The sequence below is a fragment of the Theropithecus gelada genome, chromosome 9 (genome assembly GCF_003255815.1).
Source record: "Theropithecus gelada isolate Dixy chromosome 9, Tgel_1.0, whole genome shotgun sequence".
In the NCBI taxonomy this organism is placed as follows: domain Eukaryota; kingdom Metazoa; phylum Chordata; class Mammalia; order Primates; family Cercopithecidae; genus Theropithecus; species Theropithecus gelada.
The window spans coordinates 103473613-103494890 of NC_037677.1; the positions used below are offsets into that span (position 1 = coordinate 103473613).

At 42.8% G+C, this 21278-nt stretch overlaps 1 protein-coding gene across 5 annotated transcripts in view; it reads right to left on the bottom strand.

Moving 5' to 3' along the window:
* SORCS1 (sortilin related VPS10 domain containing receptor 1) overlaps positions 1–21278 on the bottom strand; it is a 590775-nt gene that overhangs the window by 250194 nt on the left and 319303 nt on the right. For all 5 annotated transcript variants that reach the window (XM_025396369.1, XM_025396367.1, XM_025396364.1 and 2 more), the window contains exon 3: positions 14022–14121. In XM_025396369.1, the coding sequence (XP_025252154.1) occupies positions 14022–14121 (100 nt within the window). The remainder of the gene's footprint in view (positions 1–14021; positions 14122–21278) is intronic.

The following is a 21278-nucleotide window of genomic DNA, read 5'->3' on the forward strand; positions in this document are numbered from 1 at the left end:
CAGAAAAAGCAACTAGGTACTTACTGTGTACTGTAACGTATTGTATTAAAATTTAAGAGTTAGTTTTATTAGCATGTTTAAATTTATGAATGTTATAGTAGGTGCTTTGATTTATATAAACTAATACAGGATATATGGCAATTTCAGGTACAGGTCAGTGTACAGAGAGAAGAGTGTCTTAGATCAGTGTTGTTTTTCTCTATGTTCCAAAGCGCCCACGAGTTCCAGAGGCTTACGCAGGGACTTCTTGGAGTGACAAGGGGTTGTCTAGTGGGCACTGCTCCTGGCACTCCAACCCTGTTTCAAAGAGAGCATTCTGCACTTATTATTCTGTAGCTCGTTTGAAACCCAGGGGATAACTGTTGGAAAATCACTCCGAGTAAAAAGACAGATGCAGCATGCTTTCTTGGATTTTATATTTTTAATGCTCAGGAAGGAAACAGAACAATGCTTCATGGACTGAAACAGTATAAACACTCAGCAGTACCTAAAAAGGATCAAAGGAGAGGACCTTTCCCTTTGGCCATCATTCCTCAGGTTAAGTGTAGGGAAGTAAGGATTTATTTACTACAAGTCACTTTTATTGAAGTTTGGAAAATGCCACTTCCACTATGTCTCTAAATTCATGCGTGGCTTTTTTTTTTTTTTTTTTTTTTTTTTTTGCCGGGTCTCACTCTGTCGCACCCAAGCTGGAGGGCAGTGGTAGGATCTCGGCTCACTGTAACCTCTGCCTCCCGGGTTCAAGGGATTCTCCCGCCTCAGTCTCCCAAGCAGCTGGGATTACAGGCACCTGCCACCACACCTGGCTAATTTCTTGTATTTTTAGTAGAGACAGTTTCAGCATAGTGGCCAGACCGGTCTCAAAGTCCTGACCTCAGGTGATCCACCCACCTCGGCCTCTCAAAGTGGTGGGATTACAGGTGTGAGCCACAGCACCTGGTCCATTTCTTTATCAATGAAACATACATTCTTTTTAAAAAGATTAGAGGCAAATGGATGATCTTGTGTACAAAGGGACAGATGAAAGAGTTAGGGTGGAATGAGCAAGTGTTGCTTGTCCGCCAAGGGAATGTCACGTACTCGCTTTGATGTATTATACAATACGCTAGCTCCTTTTGGCCTCGCTAGATAATGTCAAGTGAGTGCTATGCAAAGTCCTGGTATTTTAAATATTAATCATGTTCTTCTTGGTTAGAACAGACAAAATTATACATTATGACCTAGAAATGACTAAAACCTACAAAGGTTCTTTACTGTTCTTGTTTACTCACTTGAAATAATTAAATTTATAGTTAGAGAAAATAAATGAGTCAAAGCTGATTTCACAGAGCATTTCATTTAAGTTTCAGCCTAGGAGTCCAAAAGCAAACCAAAGTTCAACTCAAACACTCAGTCATGTTTTGGACACCTACTGTATACCAAAATCCTATGCTCAGCACATTAAAGAATACATCGCTGATTAAGGCACTTTATGCCATCTAGGACCTTGCATTCTAAAGGAAGGATTAGACATGGTCAAGAACTATAATCAGAAGTGAGAGTAAAGTGCTAGAAAAAAGAAAACAGATGTCTTGGAGATAAGAGGGAGTGAGCAAGTCTCATCAGGGAAATTGATTAAATTTTATGGAAGATGTGGCATTTAAGATTTACTTTCAAGGTCTAATGATCTTGGCTTATCATTCCCCAGCTGCATGTAACTTCAGACAAGTCATTAAACTCTCTGGGACTCAGTTTCCATATCTGTTAAAGAAAAGAGTAGACTTTTAATATCCCCAAAATCTTTTAGGTTCAGATTTAATGAGTATAAATACATGATTCTTCCTAAGAGAAGGTGGTGGATCCTATCAACCATTCATTCCTCTTTGCTGTCCTCAAAAGTTACACACATGGGACTGGCGTGGTAGCTCATGCTTGTAATCCCAGCACTTTGGGAAGCCGAGGAGGGTGGATCACCTCAGGTCAGGAGTTCGAGACCAGCCTGGCTAACATGGTGAAACCCTGTCTCTACCAAAAATACAAAAATTAGCTTGGTGTGGTGGTGCATGCCTTTAGTGCCAGCTACTCAGGAGGCTGAGGCAGGAGGATCGCTTCAACCCAGGAGGCGGAGGTTGCAGTCGTGCCACTACACTCCAGCCTGGGCAACAGAGCAAGACTCCATCTCAAAAAAAATAAATAAATAAAAGGCCAGGTGTGGTGGCTCATGCCTATAATCCCAGCACTTTGGGAGGCTGAGGCGGGTGGATCACGAGGTCAGGAATTCAAGATCAGCCTGACCAAGATGGTGAAATCCCATCTCTACTAAAAATATGAAAATTAGCTGGGTGTGGTGGTGGATGCCTGTAATCCCAGCTGCTCGGGAGGCTGAGGCAGAAAATTGCTTGAACCCAGGAGGCTGGGTTCAAGGTTGCAGTGAGCCAAGATTGTGCCACTGCACTCCAGCCTGGGCAACAGAGTGAGACTCCATTTCAAAAAAAAAAAAAAAAAAGTCACTTACAGGATACACAAAACACTCAACTAAATGACAAGAGGAATTAAACATGCTCAGATTTAAAGAGACAAGAAGTCAATAATCAAATCCTCATTTAGAAAGTGTCACATACAATAGGGTAACTAAAACTTAAACATCTGGAGAAAACGCAGTGTTTAATGCTGGTACGTACCAAGAGACGCGTAGGAATGACCAATGTGTTCTGAGGAGCTAGGGTCCTCTTTATAGAATGAAAGTCTTGGAAGAGTCTCACAGCAGGAATGATGTAAATTAAGTGGTGATAACACAGAAATGAGAAAAAATGGAGTGTGAAGGGGGTGCAGAAACATAAAGAACAAATACTGTTTATGTTTTTTCTTTGCTAGAATATAACTGTGCTGAGACCACAAGGATAAAACAACTAAAAGAATTGGCTTTTCCAAGTAAAAAACCAAAACAAAACACTTCTTTTTTTTTCTTTCATTCCCTGGTGAATTCTACTAGTGGTTTTATATTCTTTAATCCTTGAAGATGTTACACGATCCCTTGTGAAAGGAGAACAGCTCAGGTTGGTTGGGGGTGATGGGAAAGGTATGGCTGATAAAGACACACAGAGTCTATAGAAGTTTTCCTTTTAGGCAGAATACATGTCAACTCAGAGAGAATTTGAGAATAAAACAGAGATTTCAATTTTTTTTTTTTTTTTTTTTGAGACAGAGCCTCACTCTGTCGCCCAGGCTGGTGTGCAGGGGCGCGATCTCAGCTCACTGCAAGCTCCGCGTCCCAGGTTTACGCCATTCTCCTGCCTCAGCTTCCTGAGTAGCTGGGATTACAGGCGCCCACCACCACGCCCAGCTACTTTTTTGTATTTTTAGTAGAGATGGGGTTTCACCGTGTTAGCCAGGATGGTCTCAATCTCCTGCCCTCGTGATCCTCCTGCCTCAGCCTTCCAAAGTGCTGGGATTACCGGCGTGAGTCACCGTGCCCAACCAACTTTTTTTTTTGTTTTTTGCTTTGCTACATTTGTATTAGTTCTTCCCATCACCTTCTGCATCCCAGCTCTTCCTTTCCGGTACAGGTTAAATCATCTTTTCTTATAGCAGACTGTAGGTGACCAATAAACTTCTGCTGACACAAACAAGCCTTGGGATTTATCATGAATGGGGTGGGGGGAACTGTTCTCCCTCTGAGACATGGTGACAGCCAGCCTGCCTTTCCTCTCGCACTAGGACCACTCAGCCTCTTCTTTTGGACCAACTTCATATGTCAGCGGCCAGATGCAGGTCTCCTTTAAAAGAGAGTATGCACGATCTAGGCTAATACCTAGGACCCCTCTTTCTATCTCTTAGTCAAGATTTCTTACACTGATGTATGTTGAGATCACAGTTTTTACTGTAACAGACCTAGGCAAGAAAAGCTGCTGTAATTTACAGCAGGCTTGCAGGGAAACAGCCAATGGATGATCATTAATTTAAACTGTAAATAAGATCCTGCTTTATTCTGGACTCTGATCTCCGGTAGTGCCCCTAACAAGCTGCCTGCAAAGCCAAGGCATGAAGCCTGCTGTTTCCAACATGATGATTGAAGAACTGCTCTTGTCCACACAAACAGCTAAAAATAGCTATAAGAATGTGAAGGCAAAAAACAGGTTTCGGGGAATGCAGAGAGTTACCCTGATGTTGTCAGTTTTATTCCAGTTGCTCCCACTAGTGTGAAAAGCAGAGAGAAGAATCTGGTACAAAAGATTTTTACTTGCTAGATAGCACCCTGGAGATCTGAGAGAATTAATACAACTTTTTAAAGGAGTCTGCCCTTTTCACTGGAGGATAGCATAAGTCCTAGAAGAATTGGAGCACATTTGAGCACTGCCTTTGTTCTGCATAATTAACAGAGCCTGAAATTTCTTTTTTCTTTTTGTTTTAACATAAATTCTCATTGACTGGAGAAGGTATATTCACACTTTAAAATGTTGTGCAAGTACTATCTCTTTGATTCCAATATGTCCTTTGGGTGGGCGGAATACATATTTCATGGTAATAAATTCACCTCATAAGTAGAAAAACTGTGCACAAATATACTGCTATGTCAACTTTATTGATTTGTGTACCATTGTTAAGACCTTCATCGTCCTCCAATATTTCTTAAATCTACTGGCATCTCAGAAAGTGACTATAGGGGCCTCATTTATCTATAGAGGAAAAGATCCCTTCCTTTAGGTTCACTCATAACACTGTGATTTAAACAGCTCAGGACCACCTCTGATCTGAAGGGTAACAGTCCCAGAGAAAGCCATTCCCTCATAGTCGTGCACAGGGACTTCTCTTTTTCTAGAACTAGGGAGCGTCAAGTCTTAAGATCAGTAAAATGCCCATGGCTAACTGCCCCTTTAAACGTCCATCAGGTAACTATGGACTAATTACGCAGCCTGATTCATGGTATATTGACGTGAGTGGATTCGATGGTTGGGCTTGTTGCTGTATTATTACCTCTCTGCTTCCCTGCCAGTCTTAGCAGCTACATCTGGACTTGAGCATCTCACTCCTTAAGTCCTGCTCCTGAAAACAATCCTGGAGTTTCTGGATCATCATCATATATTCTGCAGCTACAGAAAAGCCTATAGTCAGAGTCGGTATTTGGCATCTTTTTTTTTTTTTTTTTTTTTTAAAGTTTAAAAGGAAAAATGAAACAGAGAGTATCATTGATTATTCTGAGGTATCTTCCAAGCATAAATTTATTCTGTTTTCCTATATTTCTTTACAAATGGAGAAAATGTAAATGATTCACCCAGAGCCACCTGTTAGGTGGAAGTAGATTCAAGACAGGGACTTAGATTCCTGAATCTTAGTTCAGGGATCTTTAAATTACAAAACGTCATGCCACATCTAGTACTAGAACATAGGACCTCTGAGGATGAGTTGCTGGCTTATTTCTCTTTGTATCCTACAGTGCATAGCACATTGCCTAACATACAGTTTGCTGATTGTTAAAATTAAATTTGCTAAAAATATGAACTGAAGAAAAATCAAGAGATTACAAAAATCGATACAAAGCCAACGAACAACTAAATCTCATCATAAAAATAAAAGATATAAGTTCAGTTCCTCAATTTGGGATTGCATACAGCAGATCAAAATTGTTTAGACGTAATTGTTAATGAAGTAACCAGCCAGTAAAGGGAAGATAGGAATGTTTGGGGTATAGTTCTAATTTGTAAGGTTGACATTATTGGTTGTGTGGTACTGTGGCCATCAGCCACACATGGCTATATCAATTTAAATTAATTAAAATTAAATGAAATTTAAAATCCAATTACTCAGTTACACTAGCCATATTTCAAATACTCAACAGCTATAAATTGTTAATGTCTAAAGTACAGAAGAGCTTAGAAGAAAATTTCTATCATCACAGAAAGTTCTGCTGGACACTGCAGGAAGAAAAAAGAATGAAATGCAGAGAAAACATTAATTAAGCTTTTACTATTCTGTGCTAAGCATTTGAAATGCCTAATTTCATATAATCCTCAAAACTTCCCACACGAGGTAGGTAATATAACTGTCCCCCTTTTAAACTGAATCCCACTGTGCTTGGAGAGATTAAGTAAATCACCATGCTTATATATTTGGTAATCGGTTTAGCTGGGTTTTCTCTCTTCTTCTTACTCCAGAGTCTATGCTCAACTGAAAAGTTATGTTGTCTCTACTGAAGAACTTGAAATGCTTACAGCCAGAGTGAACATTACACTTTATATTAGTAGTTCTTAATCCTAGATACCTATCAGAAGCATCTGGGGAGCTTTACCAAGATATAGTTACCTAAACCCTAATCCAGAGCAACAGTGGTGGTGAGAGGTGACAACGTGCTAGCAGCCCTAGCTTGGTCTCTGCGCCTCCTCAGCCTTGGCACACACTCTGGCCGTGCTTGAGGAGCCCTTCAGCCTGCCGCTGCACTGTGGGAGTCCCTCTCTGGGCTGAACGAGGCTAGAGCCGGCTCCCTCTGCTTGCCGGAGGTGTGGAGGGAGAGGCACGGGTGGGGACTGGGCCAGCACGAGTTCCAGGTGGATGCAGACTTGGTGGTCTCTGCACTCGGAGCAGCCGGCCAGCACCGCCAGCCCTGAGCAATGAGGGGCTTAGCACCAGGGCCAGAAGCTGGGAAGGATGGGCTGGGTCCACCAGCACTGCCGGCCCGCCTGCACTGTGCTGGAATTCTAGTCAGGCCTCAGCCACCTCCCTGCGGGGCAGGGCTCAGGACCTGCAGCCCACCATGCCTGAGCCCCGCCCCCTGCCTCGATAGGCTCCCACGTGGCCCAAGCCTCCCCCATGGGCGCCACCCCCTGCTCTGCAGCGCCCAGTCCCATCCACCGCCCAAGGGCTGAGGAGTGCAGGTGTGCAGCCCGGGACTGGTGGGCAGTTCTGCCCAGGGCCAGGCACAGGATCTACTAGGCAAAGCCAGCTGGGCTCCTGAGTTGGGTGGAGACTAGGAGAACTTTTCTGTCTAAAGGATTGTAAATGCACCAATTATCACTCTGTGTCTAGCTCAAGTTTTGTAAATGCACCTATCAGCACCCTGTCAAAATGGACCAATCAGCTCTCTGTAAAATGGACCAATCAGCAGGATGTCGGTGGGGTCAGATAAGAAAATAAAAGCAAGCTGCCGGAGCCAGCAGTGGCAACCCGCTCGGGTCCCCTTCCGTGCTGTGGAAGCTTTGTTCTTTCGCTCTTCACAATAAATCTTGCTGCTGCTCACTCTTTGGGTCCGTGCCACCTTTATGAGCTGTAACACTCACCATGAAGGTCTGCAGCTTCACTCCTGAAGCCGGTGAGACCACGAACCCACTAGAAGGAAGAAACTCTGGACACATCTGAACATTTGAAGGAACAAACTCCGGACACACCATCTTTAAGAACTGTAACACCGTGAGGGTCCATGGCTTCATTGTTGAAGTCAGCGAGAACAAGAACCCACCAATTCCAAACACATTTTGGTGACCATGAAGGGACTATTGCCTATCACCAAGCAGTGAGACCATTGCCTATCGCCAAGCAGTGAGTACCACTGGATCCTTTTCACTTGCTATTCTGTCCTATTTTTCCTTAGAATTCAGGGGCTAAATACTGGGCACCTGTTGGCCAGTTAAAAGCAACTAGTGTGGCCACTGAACTAGACATGGGTGTCAGGCTTTCTGGGAAAGGGCTCTCTAACAACCCCCAACTCTTTGGAGTTGGGAGTATTGGTTTGCCTGGAACCAGTTTCCACTTTTCCTCTACTTCTGGGCTGAGCCGAGGGTCGACACAAAGGAAAGCCATTGAGCTCTGGGGTCCCGACAACAAGTTGGTTGACCCTGCAGCCATGAGGGGAAGTCTCAAAATCATGTCGCCCAAGCAAGACTCCCCCATCTATTCTACCTACCCTGACCCTTGTCTCCTGGATCCTAATGCCTGTCAGACAAACTTCCTCTCGCCTCTCTTCTCTGAGGCTAGTCCTTCTTCTAAAAATTGCTCCCTGTCTCTGGTGCTTTACTAGTTTCTCCCATAAGAATGATTTCTAGTATAAACTCCAGGACTCTGTTATCTTCTCTAGGCACCTGGGCTCACCAATCAGAAAGACATAATTTTTGCCCAAAGTCCCATGGTAGGGGGTACTATCTGGAATTTTAGGATCCCACCTCAGACTAGCAGGCTTAACAAAAGCTATTCCTGAAGCTACAATATGGGGAGTCTCAGAAATTGTATCCTTCCTATTCATATAAGTGAGGACAAAAGGTGTCACTCTTCCAACTCAAGATCCCTTCCCTCCCTCAGGGTATGGTCCTCCACTTCATTTCTGGGGCATAACATCTTTACAGGACATGGGTAAGGTCCCAATACTAACAGGAGAATGCTTAGGACTCTAACAGGTTTTCAGGAATGCGTCGGTAAGGGTCACTAAATCCGATCTTCCTCGGTCCTCCTTGTGGTCTGGGAGGAAAACCAGTGTTTCTGCTGCTGTGTCAGTGAGCGCAACTATTCCAATCAGCAGGGTCCAGGGACCGCTGCGGATTCTTGGGCAGGGGGAGAAACAAAACAAACCAAAACCACGGGCAGTTTTGTCTTTCAGATGGGAAACACTCAGGCATCAACAGGCTCACCCTTGAAATGCATCCTAAGCCATTGGGACCAGTTTGACCCACAAACCCTGAAAAAGAGGCAGCTCATTTTTTTCTGCACTCAGGCTTGGCCCCAATATTCTCTCTCTCTGATGGGAAAAAATGGCCACCTGAGGGAAGTACAAATTACAATACTATTCTGCAGCTTGACCTTTTCTGTAAGAGGGAAGGCAAATGGAGTGAAATACCTTATGTCCAAGCTTTCTTTTCATTGAAGGAGAATACACAGCTAGGCAAAACTTGCAATTTACATCCCACAGGAGGAACTTTCAGCTTACCCCCAAATCCTAGCTTCCCTATAGCTCCCCTTCCTATTAATGATAATCCCCCTCTAATCTCCCCTGCCCAGAAGAAAATAAGCAAAGAAATCTCTAAAGCACCAAAAACCACCAGGCTATTGGTTATGTTCCCTTCAAGCTATTGGGGGAGGAGAATTTGGCCCAACCCAGGTACATGTCCCTTTCTCTCTCTTTCTGATTTGAAGCAGATCAAGGTAGACCTGGGGAAGTTTTCAGATGATCCTCATAGGTACACAGATGTCCTACAGGGCTTAGGGCAAACTTTCGACCTCGCTTGGAGAGATATCATGTTACTGTTAGATCAAACCCTGGCCTTTAATGAAAAGAATGCGGCTTTAGCTGCAGCCCGAGAGTTTGGAGATACTTGGTATGTTAGTCACGTAAAGGATAGAATGATAATGGAAAAAAGGGACAAATTCCCTACTGGTCAGCAAGCCGTCCCTAGTACGGATCTCCACTGGGACCTCGACTCAGATCATGGGGACTGGAGTCATAAACATCTGTTGACCTGTGTTCTAGAAGGACTAAGGAGAATTAGGAAAAAGCCCATGAATTATTCAATGATGTCTACCATAACTCAGGGAAAGGAAGAAAATCCTTCTGCCTTCCTCAAGCGGCTATGGGAGGTCTTAAGAAAATATACTCCCCTGTCACCTGAATCACTCGAGGGTCAACTGGTTCTAAAAGATAAGTTTATTACCCAATCAGCCACAGATATCAGGAGAAAACTCCAAAAGCAAGCCCTTGGGCCCTGAACAAAATGTGGAGGAGTTATTAAACCTGGAAGCCTCGGTGTTCTATAATAGGGACCAAGAGGAACAAGTCCAAAAGGAAAAGTGAGATCAGAGAAAGGCCGCAGCCTTAGTCATGGCCCTCAGACAAACAAATCTTGGTGGTTCAGAGAGGACAGAAAATGGAGCAGGCCAATCACCCGGTAGGGCTTGTTATCAGTGTGGTTTACAAGGACACTTTAAAAAAGACTGTCCAGTGAGAAACGAGCTGCCCCCTCGTCCATGTCCACTATGCCAAGGCAATCACTGGAAGGTGCACTGCCCCACAGGATTAAGGTTCTCTGGGACAGAAGCCGCCAACCAGATGATCCAACAACAGGACTGACAGTGCCTGGGACAAGCACCAGCTCATGTCATTACCCTTACTGAGCCCTGGGTATGCTTAACCATTGAGGGCCAGGAAATTGACTTCCTCCTGGACACTGGCGCAACCTTCTCAGTATTGATCTCCTTTCCTGGACGACTGTCCCCAAAGTCTGTTACCATCCGAGGAATTATGGGACAGCCTGTAACCAGGTATTTCTCCCACCTCCTCAGTTGTAATTGGGAGACTTTGCTCTTTTCACATGCCTTTCTTGTTATGCCTGAAAGTCCCACACCCTTATTAGGGAGGGACGTATTAGCCAAAGCTGGAGCTATTATCTACATGAATATGGGGAACAAGTTATCCATTTGTTGTCCCCTACTTGAAGAGGAAATCAACCTTCAAGTCTGGGCATTGGAAGGACAATTTGGAAGGGCAAAAAATGCCCACCTAGTCCAAATCAGGTTAAAGGATCCCACCACTTTTCCTTATCGAAGGCAATATCCCTTAAGGCCTGAAGCTCATAAAGGTTTACAGGATATTGTTAAACATTTAAAAGCTCAAGGCTTAGTAAGGAAATGCAGCAGTCCCTGCAACACCCCAACTCTAGAAGTATAAAAACCGAATGGTCAGTGTAGACTAGTGCAAGACCTTGGGTTCATCAATGAGGCAGTAACTCCTCTATATCCAGTTGTACCCAACCCCTATACTCTGCTCTCTCAAATACCAGAGGAAGCAGAATGGCGCACAGTTCTGGACCTCAAGGATGCCTTCTTCTATATTCCCCTGACTCTGACTCCCAGTTTCTCTTTGTCTTTGAGGATACCACAGACCACACATTCCAACTTATGTGGACGGTCTTGCCCCAGGGGTTTAGGGATAGCCCTCATCTGTTTGGTCAGGCACTGGCCCAAGATCTAGAGCCATACAACTAATACCCCTACTTATAGGGTTAGGAATGGCTACTGCTATAGGAACCGGAATAGCCAGTTTATCTACTTCATTATCCTACTACCACACACTCTCAAATGATTTCTCAGACAGTTTGCAAGAGATAACAAAATCTATCCTTACTCTACAATCCCAAATAGACTCTTAGGCAGCAGTGACTCTCCAGAACCACCGAGGTCTGGACCTCCTCACTGTGGAGAAAGGAGGACTCTACACCTTCTTAGGGGAGGAGTGTTGTTTTTATACTAACCAGTCAGCAATAGTAGGAGATGCTGCCCAGCATTTACAGGAAACGGCTTCTGAAGTCAGGCAACGCCTTTCAAATTCTTATACCAACCTCTGGAGTTGGGCAACATGGCTTCTCCCCTTTCTAGGTCCCATGGCAGCCATCTTGCTGTTACTCGCTTTTGGACCCTGTATTTTTAACCTCCTTGTTAAACTTGTTTCCTCTAGAATCCAGGCCATCAAGATACAGATGGTCTTACAAATGGAACCCCAAATGAGTTCAACTAACAACTTCTACTGAGGACCCCTGGACTGATCTGCTGGCCCTTTCACTGGCCTAAAGAGTTCCCCTCTGGAGAACACTACAACCACAGGGCCCCTTCATCGCCCCTATCCAGCAGGAAGTAGCTAGAGCAGTCATTGGCCAAATTCCCAACAGTAGTTGGGGTGTCCTGTTTAGAGGGGGGATTGAGAGGTGACAATGTGCTAGCAGCCCTTGCTCACTCTCAGCGCCTCCTTGGCTTCAGCATCCACTCTAGCCGCACTTGAAGAGCCCTTCAGCCTACCACTGCACTGTGGGAACCCCTCTCTGGACTTGCCAAGGCCAGAGTTGGCTCCCTCTGCTTGTGGGGAGGTGTGGAGGGAGAGGCACAGATGGAAACTGGGGCTGCCTGTGGCGCTCTCAGGCCAGTGTGAGCTCCAGGTGGGTGTGGGCTTGGTGGGCCCGCATTCAGAGTGGCTGGCCAGTGCCTCCGGCCCTGGGCATAGAGGGGCTTAGCACCCGGGCCAGCCACTGCGAAGGGTGCACCAAGTCTCCCAGCACTGCCCGCCCGCCCGCGCGGCACTCAAATTCTTGCAGGGCTTCAGCCACCTCCCCGCGGGCCATGCCTGAGCCCCTCCCCCACCCTAGTGGGCTTCCACGTGGCACAAGCCTCCCTGACGAGCACCACCCTCTGCTCCATGGGGCTGAGGAGCACCACCCTCTGCTCCATGGGGCTGAGGAATGCAGGCGCGCAGTGCGGGACTGGCAGGCAGCTCCTCCCCCAGCCCCGGCACAGGATCCACTAGGTAAAGCCAGCTGGGCTCCTGGATCAGGTGGGGATTTGGAGAACTTTTATGTCTAGCTAAAGGATTGTAAATGCACCATTCAGCACTGTGTCTAGCTCAAGGTTTGTAAACGCACCAATCAGCACCCTGTCAAAAGAGACTAATCAGCTCTCTGTAAAATGGACCCATCAGCTCTGTGTAAAATGGACCAATCAGCAGGCTGTAGGTGGGATCAGGTAAGGGCATAAAAGCAGGCTGCCCGAGCCAGCTGTGGCAACCTGCTCAGGTCTCCTTCCCTGCTGTGGAAGCTTTGTTCTTTCGCTCTTCGCAATAAACCTTGCTGCTGCTCACTCTTTGGGTCTGCGCTGCCTTTGTGAGCTGTAACACTCTCCGTGAAGGTCTGCAGCTTCACTCCTGAAGCCGGCGAGACCACGAACCCACTAGAAGGAAGAATCTCCAGACACATCTGAACATCTGAAGGAAAAACTCTGGACACACCATCTTTAAGAACTGTAACACTCACTGCGAGGGTCCGTGGCTTCATTCTTGAAGTCAGCGAGACCAAGAACCCACCAATTCTGGACACAGTGGGGCTAAGGCTTGCAAATTTGGGGACCACTTTTGACATGCAGCCAGAATTGAGAGTGCACCTTTTGACATGCAGCCAGAATTAAGAGTGATTGCTTAAGAGATATTTTCATCACCTTCCATAGTCCAGATGGCAAAATGCAGACCCTACCCAAGGTCACTAACAGTAGCTAATGAAAAATCTGAGATGCGAACATAGACATCAAGTGCTACCTTCATAACACATTATGGTTTAGGGTATGTTAATGAATGACACGTTTCTATTTCCTGATTAATACTATTAGTTCATGTAACCTATGTACTACTTATCAATTGTATGTCAGAATTCAGAATTTGATAATGCAAGTTTATAAAAACAAAGGTACAGATGTAGTACCACTCTCCTTCTGAGACAAATAAATGTCTTTCTCATTTAAAAGCAATATTTTCTTCCTAAAAAATGACATATCCGAGCAGTAGATAAGCTCTCTTAATAGGAGATGTATGACATAGTGGAAAAGGTATGACTGCTAACCAAGACACCTTAATTCTAGTCCTAATTATGGCCATAACTCTGCAATGGGCACAATCTATTTCTTTCCTCTGAATCTCAGTTTTCTTATCTGTAAAATAAGGGTGTTGTATATGATGATCTCCAAGGCTTCTTGCAGCTAAGATCCATGCTCAGAAGGGACTAATCTTATCACTCTTTCCAAGCTACTCTATTCTGCTAAATGCATTGCATTCATCCTGACATTTGTGTGCAGACTGAACAAACTTTAAAAATGAAACTTCATATCTGCTGTAGGACAATGCATTCACTTAAATTCTAGTTAATCTATTTGTTCCATGTCGAGGAAAAACTGGGCCATCAGATGAAAATCCATCTTTTCTGCTGTCTTGTCAAGACTCATTCGGATTCTTGTGATTGACTGGTCAGAACTCTTACTAGAGAGTCAGCAGCATCCACCCAACAAGACTCATTCTTTGTAGCTGCCTTTCGGAAATGGTAATGATCTACCTACCCCCCTCGCCCTTTTACATTCACAGCTGCTGATCTGAAAATTATGATGTGTCACACATTTTACAACCTTAACATCCATCAACTCATCTTTACATTTCTAATTCCAGCTTAACTATAATGGATTTTTAGGTAGCTAGAGATGTTAGCCAATCAAGACAGAAGTCACATCATGAAGGAGTAGCATACTGAATATACATTTCTTACCTTACGCTTGTTGGTAGGACACACATAGAGATAGCTCAAAATGGTTTTCAAACCAACTTTATCATTCAGCTTCTCATAGGTTGTTCCATAATCGGTTGACCTGTAATTCAAAAAGAGCATTAATGAGGACAGAAGTAGACGTCATTTGACTGCTTGTCAGTATAATGCATGTTTTACATAGTAGAATGGCTCTCAGGAGATTTCTCAATGATTCATGTAGTATATAATGATGCCTAACGATGTACACAGTAGCATCATGTGAGTGGTTAAAATCTGCATTTAAATTGAATTGGTAAAAATTAAAACTCCATCTCTCTACTGCTCCTTAATGTATGCACATTGCATAAAGAATGTGGTTAATTTAAAAATAATGAGAGATGAGAGTGCCCCTTGATTTGACCAAATAATTAAAGAGTTTTTAGTTAGATATGACATTTCCAAACTTTTACTTTACGTTTGGCGCAGTAGAAAAGCAGGTTCTCATGATTTATCTACAAATTGTGTTTTCTTTCATGAGTCAGGGAATATGTGGTGGATCAGTCCCTTCAAAGGTCAGTCAGTCTTATTATTTAAGGGCAAGAAAATGTCTCAATAATAAGTGAGATTTCACTAATTTCTTACTCCGTGGCCTTTTCCAGTGTTAAGCAATCTGAAGTCAGGAGGACATGACTTCTCGACACTGACTCTGTTTTTCCTATAGAGCCTCTCAACTTTAGCCATTGGTCAACAAATTATTCACACAGATTAAATAAATTGCTTTTAATTACCTTCTCTATGAAGGTCTACTCTATTTCAGAATTTTAATCTTATTGTATCATCATGACAGCTATGTACAGCAGGGATTATTATTTGTATTTGATGACAATGGCTGAGAGAACTTCAGTAACTTGTTCAAAGAAATTTAAAAATTTTCCTGATAAATGGGCAGCTAGAAATTGAATTCAGGTATTTTAGCCTAAGCCCCATGTTGCTTTCATTATACCTCAACTTTTTTTTCCGCTTTTTTCTTTTTTTTTTTAATTTAAAGAAGATAGGGCTGGGCACAGTGGCTCACGCCTGTAATCCCAGCACTTTGGGAAGCCAAGATGGATCAATCACTTGAGGTCAGGAATTAGAGACTAGCCTGGCCAACATGGTGAAACTCATTCTCTACCAAAAATACAAAAATCAGCCTGGTGTGGTGGTACACACCTGTAGTCCGAGCTACTTGGGAGGCTGAGGCACAAGAATCACTTGAAACCAGGAGGCAGAGGTTGTAGTGAGCTGAGATCACACCACTGCACTCCAGTCTGGGCCAAGGGGCAAGACTCTATCTCAAAACAAAAAAAAGGCCAGGCGTGGTGGCTTACACCTGTAATCCCAGCAGTTTGGAAGGCTGAGGTGGGCAGTTCATGAGGTCAGGAGTTTGAGACCAGCCTGGCCAACATGGTGAAACCCTGTCTCTACTAAAAATACAAAAATTAGCCAAGCGTGGTGACAGGTTCCTATAATCCCAGCTACTCAGGGGGCAAAAGCAGGAGAATTGATTGAACCCGGGAGGTGGAGGTTGCAGTGAGCCAAGATAGTGCCATTGCACTCCAGACTGGGTAGAGTCTTGTCCAGAGCAAGACTCCATCTCAAAAAAAAGAATAAAAAAAAAAAAGAAAAAGAAGAAGAAGAAGATAGATATAAAATGATATAAAAAATTTCCTTTCAGCTTTCTTACTTAGGAGATTGTTGATAAAATTCATTCATTCATTCACATTTTGTAGTGCTCCTAAGGCATACCAGTGTTGCTAAGTGCAAGGACACAGCACACAGCCTCTACTCTCAAGTATGTCACACTTTTATTTGAAAGAAATATAAACAAATATTTAGAATATGTTAAGTGCAAAGACAGAGATATGAGTTAACAATGCTTAGAAATTAAAGTTGATTTAATTAGAAAAACACAAAAATTGTAACCATCTTAATTAATTTCTGATACTGGTAAAAGTTACAAATTCTTACAGGCCACAACGACTAAGTAGAAGTGTGTGTTAACAACTTCACTACAGTCCGTTCAGTATATATGGTGGACCAAACACTGGAGCAAGAAAGCTGTATAAAAGTGATCCTGGAGCTAGGAATTTAGGATTTATTCTGTCTGGAGATTCAAGATATTTCTTCCTAAAATTTATACATAGATGGCAAACAGAAAAGGGTCAACAATTTAGAGGATTGAGATGCCATTCCTAATCGCTGAGGAATAAAGTACTATGCAAAACTTCTTGAAATAACTATGAACCTCAAAAACGGGTAAGTTTAGAAAACAAAATTAGAGCATCACAGACTAGATGTTACCTTTGTAACAAAAATATATACCTGGCTTATTTCAGGACCAGTCTCTGCACTATTATAATCAAACACACATTAGCTTAATAGCCAAGAATATTTGAGGAGCATTCCAGAACTATTTCACAGGATATCTTATTAATGAATCACAACAAAACTTCTTAAAATCTTCCTTTCAAATCTTTTTCTCAAAAATTCATAGCTTATTTGAGGGAATTTTCTGGTATTCTCTAAGAAATGTCTAAGATTTCTTCCCTAGCCCAGTCCACTCTTTTTTTTTTCTTTTTTTCTTTTTTGAGATGGAGTCTCACATTGTCACCCAGGCTGGAGTGCAGTGGGGTGATCTCGGCTCACGGCAACCTCTACCTTCTGGCTTCAAACGATTCTCCTGCCTCAGCCTCCTGAGTAGCTGGGATTACAGGCACACATCACCATACCCGGCTAAGTTTTGTATTTTTAGTAGAGATGGGGTTTCACCAAGTTGGTCAGGCTGGCCTTGAACTCCTAACCTTAGGTGATCCACCCACCTCAGTCTCCCAAAGTGTTGGGATTACTGGCGTGAGCCAAGGCACCCAGCCCTAGTCCACTCTTGGTGTTTTGTCTTTTTTTCCATTCTTATCTTATCCTCCTGAGTCAACATTCTCTTTCTAGAAGGTCTTGTGTGTCTCTCACATGTTGCTAGCCTTATTCTACCTCCTTTTATTGTACAGTGTTTTTTCTATTCATTATTCTGAACAATACTCCCAAGTTCCAGAACCAAAAAAAAAAAAAAAAAAAAAAGATGCAAAATCTACCTGGGGGGTGGCGGGAAAAGAATGAAATGTGTAAATACTGCTACATTAATAAATTTAGTCTGATGATAGATGGAAATCAGTAAGACCACATTAAAGACGAGAGAATGGTTCAATTTTCCTAGTGGAATAATGAGAAAAAGAGACTACAAAAGTAGGAACTAGTCTATATAGAGTGTGATGAGTTTCTTATACTTTCTATTAACTTGATCCTTGAGCTATTCGACGAATACTTTTACATTTAAAAAAACAAGGCATAAAAAGGCAAATGAGGATTATAAGGATGCTACATACAATCATCCTTATTTGCATGTGTGTGTGTCTGTGTGGGTGGGTGAGTGGGTGCGTATTAAACTCTAATCCTAATGTGACAAGATGACAATTGAGTGACTTAGTCAGATTTACATTAGCAACATTTTTTTCCAGGAAGCTTACACTACGTTATTGGACATTTTTATCTTATTGTAACATAATTCATCCAGCAATCCAGATGCTTCAAGGTATCCATCATTTTTTGGTGCCATCTCTTGTTTCTTGATTTTACAAAGCTTAAAAGTTAACCCAAATTTTGATAATTCTCCACTCGAGCAGAACTGCATATTTAAACATCATGGCTTTGTAATAATTCATAGAAAATGATGCATTTTCACATATCCAAGTGGTATAGATTAGCAGTTGTCCAAGGGTGTCCCACAGAACTAGAATTAGATAGAGTGTTGATAAGTTTCATTGGCAGAACCAATAATCAGCTGGCGTACATTGGTATGGCAGTACAAAAGTAAAAATAGTAAATACTTTCAAACCAGTTGATAAATAGTTACTGCACCAAGTTCTCTGAGTAGTTTTTCCTGTGAGCCTTTTCACCATGGTCTCCCACTCAGGGGCCTTTCAAGTTTCCTCACAGTATAGCAAACAAAAGATTGAGGCCTGGCACAGCAGAGATCCTCAACAAACTTGCTCCAGCACCAACACCTGTGCTGATCTGTCAAGGCCTTTGCCAATCAGGCTGCACCCCAGTGGGGGACTCAGTGACCTTGGGTTGGCATTGCCATCATGGAAGGCAATTTCTAGTGCCCATCTGTAAGCCCTGATTCACAGCTAAGAGATGCTTCCAGCTCTACTCGCACATTTATGGGAGCTGTAGTCACCTATGGACATGAGCTCCAAAAGAGCAGAGGATGCTTTTTACCTAACAAAGAGTTGAGTTGATGTGCTGGTTAAATATTTTAACTATCAACCCTAGGTATGGAAGAGGAGGACATTTTCCAAGAACAAAAAATATTGAGAAATGTGTGATTAGGCAACATTTAATATTCCTTTACTTCATAACTTTTCACAAACTATATTATTCTAATATACATTGAACCTCTTAAGAGCATATTTCATACAACATTTTCTAAACATATTTGATGATAGGATCCATTCCTGAGGGATATCTAATGAGATTAGTGTTCTGAGCAACACACTTTGGGAAGCATAAGATCAAAGATAAAGAAAGGAAAAGAAAGGTATGGATCTTAATTTCGTAAGAAAGAGGAACTATAAAAGTATCTCAAATGAAAATTGCAAACAGAAATGCCAGCCTGTACTAATCATAAAGTGACTACTATTGTAATAGAAAAACAAAAAAACAACAAAAAAAGGAAAGGAGCTTAAAATGTGTATCTTAAACACTCATAATTAAGATGCGACATATGCAGCCTTGAATTCTTCACCTGTACCATTTAAAAAAAATCATTTCAAAGCAAGCATTTTTATTTTCAGGCTTTGTTTACAGGTTGACTTATCTATAAATGAAAAAGAGAGCTTCTGTCAACACTTATACTGTGCCAGAAGAGGCTAAAAGCTTAACAAAATAAGCATTCCATGAAAATAAATATGCAAGTGAATAAATTAAGGCTTACTTTCTTCTGCTTTTGATCTTTAATCTTCACACTACTGTTTTTACAAATATATCTTAGTGGCTTTTAGAACATTTGAAAGTATGTCTCTATTTAATTATTTACTATGTACATAGAGCTGAAATAAGTTGCTCTGTGGCGTTCAGAAACCACCATCTGAGGCATCCCACCCACCTTCCAACAGGTTATGATCTTTTTGAGGTGGCAAAATCTCCTATCACGCTTGAAAAAAAGGATCAGCATAGGATACAGCTAGTTTTGATAGGAGTTGCAGAAATGCAATGTGTGACTGGATTTCCTTCACTATAATCTTATGCCATCAAATGGGATACTAAATAAACACAGAATCATTGTAATTTAAATTAACCCATAAGCACAATGACTGGCACATAAGTAGACTATAAATGATAGCTTTTGTTACTCATTTTCTAACATTTTTTTCTCGATTGTTTTTGGTGTTCTTTGCTCAATACTTACTAAAAACCTATGTAACATGAACCCTCAAGGAAAACCCCAATCACTAAACATAATTTTGACTTAGGTTGCTTAGAAGAAAGGATATTCATAAAACAATCACAACATTTTAAAAATGTAGCATAATTTAGTCTATCATGTCTTGAAGGATATGTGCTAGTAGTTTTACTTGGTGCTTGGATCACAGAGTTAATGGTAAGAACTGGAATATAAGAATTAAAGATTCCACACTCCGCTTTTATAATAATTATGTCAGAATTCCATTGGTGAATAGACTATTATGCTTAAAAATCCTAACAGAAGTGGGGCGTGATGGCTCATGTCTGTAATCCCAGCACTTTGGGAGGCCGAGGAGCGTGGATCACCTGAGGTCGGGAGTTCCAGACAAACCTGACCAACATGGAGAAGTCCCATCTCTACTAAAAATACAAAGTTAGTCGGACGTGGTGGCTCACGCCTGTAATCCCAGTTACTCAGGGGGCTGAGGCAGGAGAATTGCTTGAACCCAGAAGGCGGAGGTTGCGGTGAGTTGAGATCGCGCCATTGCACATTAGCCTGGGCAACAAGAGTGAAACTCTGTCTTGAAAAAAAAAAAAAAATTCTAACAGATAACATAAAAATGAATACTCCTTGGGTACATACAATGTTATCTGAGTTCTTCACATGCAGAATCCCATGAGATGGTCACTGATATTAATATCACATGTTACAAATAAAGAAGACTAAAAAGTGTAACCAGCCTGCTTAAGACTAAAGAACTTGGGAGGTGCGCCAGGCGTGGTGGCTCACACCTGTAATCCCAGCACTTTGGGAGGCCGAGGCGGGTGGATCACGAGGTCAGGAAATCGAGACCATCCTGGCCAACACGGTGAAACCCTGTCTCTACTAAGAATACAAAACATTAGCCGGTTGTGGTGGTGGGCACCTGTAGTCCCAGCTACTCGGGAGGCTGAGGCAGCAGAATGGCGTGAACCCAGGAGGCGGAGCTGGCAGTGAGCCGAGACTGCATCACTGCACTCCAGCCTGGGTGACAGAGTGAGACTCCGTCTAAAAAAAAAAAAAAAAAACTTGGGAGGTGCTGAGTGCGCACTGGCCGGCATCCTTAACTCCATACTGCTGTGCTTCTATCAAAAGCCACCAGGAGAAATTCGCAGTTAAGGAGATGTATTCAGAAAATTTAGTTGAGCATTTTTTAGTGGAAAAAAACATTAACTAAAACTCTTTGAGGTTGTATATGGTGTAGACCGAAGTCTGGCTTTTCTTTATACCTACTAAAGGGCAGGCCTGCCAGGCAAAATTTATTATTTTTTTTAAACAAGTATAAGCAGAAATTCCCACAAGGATCTATGAGGAAAAGACGGTATATCCTTTATCTGATCCAGCCTGGCTCCTGTGAAAGCTGAAACCATGCACAAAGTGATTGGGGCCAACCAGTTAATGACTTGATGATGCCTCATTAAGATTAGCAAGATGGGCCGGGCGCGGTGGCTCAAGCCTGTAATCCTAGCACTTTGGGAGGCCGAGACGGGCGGATCATGAGGTCAGGAGATCGAGACCATCCTGGCTAACACGGTGAAACCCCGTCTCTACTAAAAAATACAAAAAACTAGCCGGGCGAGGTGGCGGGCGCCTGTAGTCCCAGCTACTCGGGAGGCTGAGGCAGGAGAATGACGTAAACCCGGGAGGCGGAGCTTGCAGTGAACTGAGATCCGGCCACTGCACTCCAGTCTGGGCGACAGAGTGAGACTCCGTCTCAAAAAAAAAAAAAAAAAAAAAAA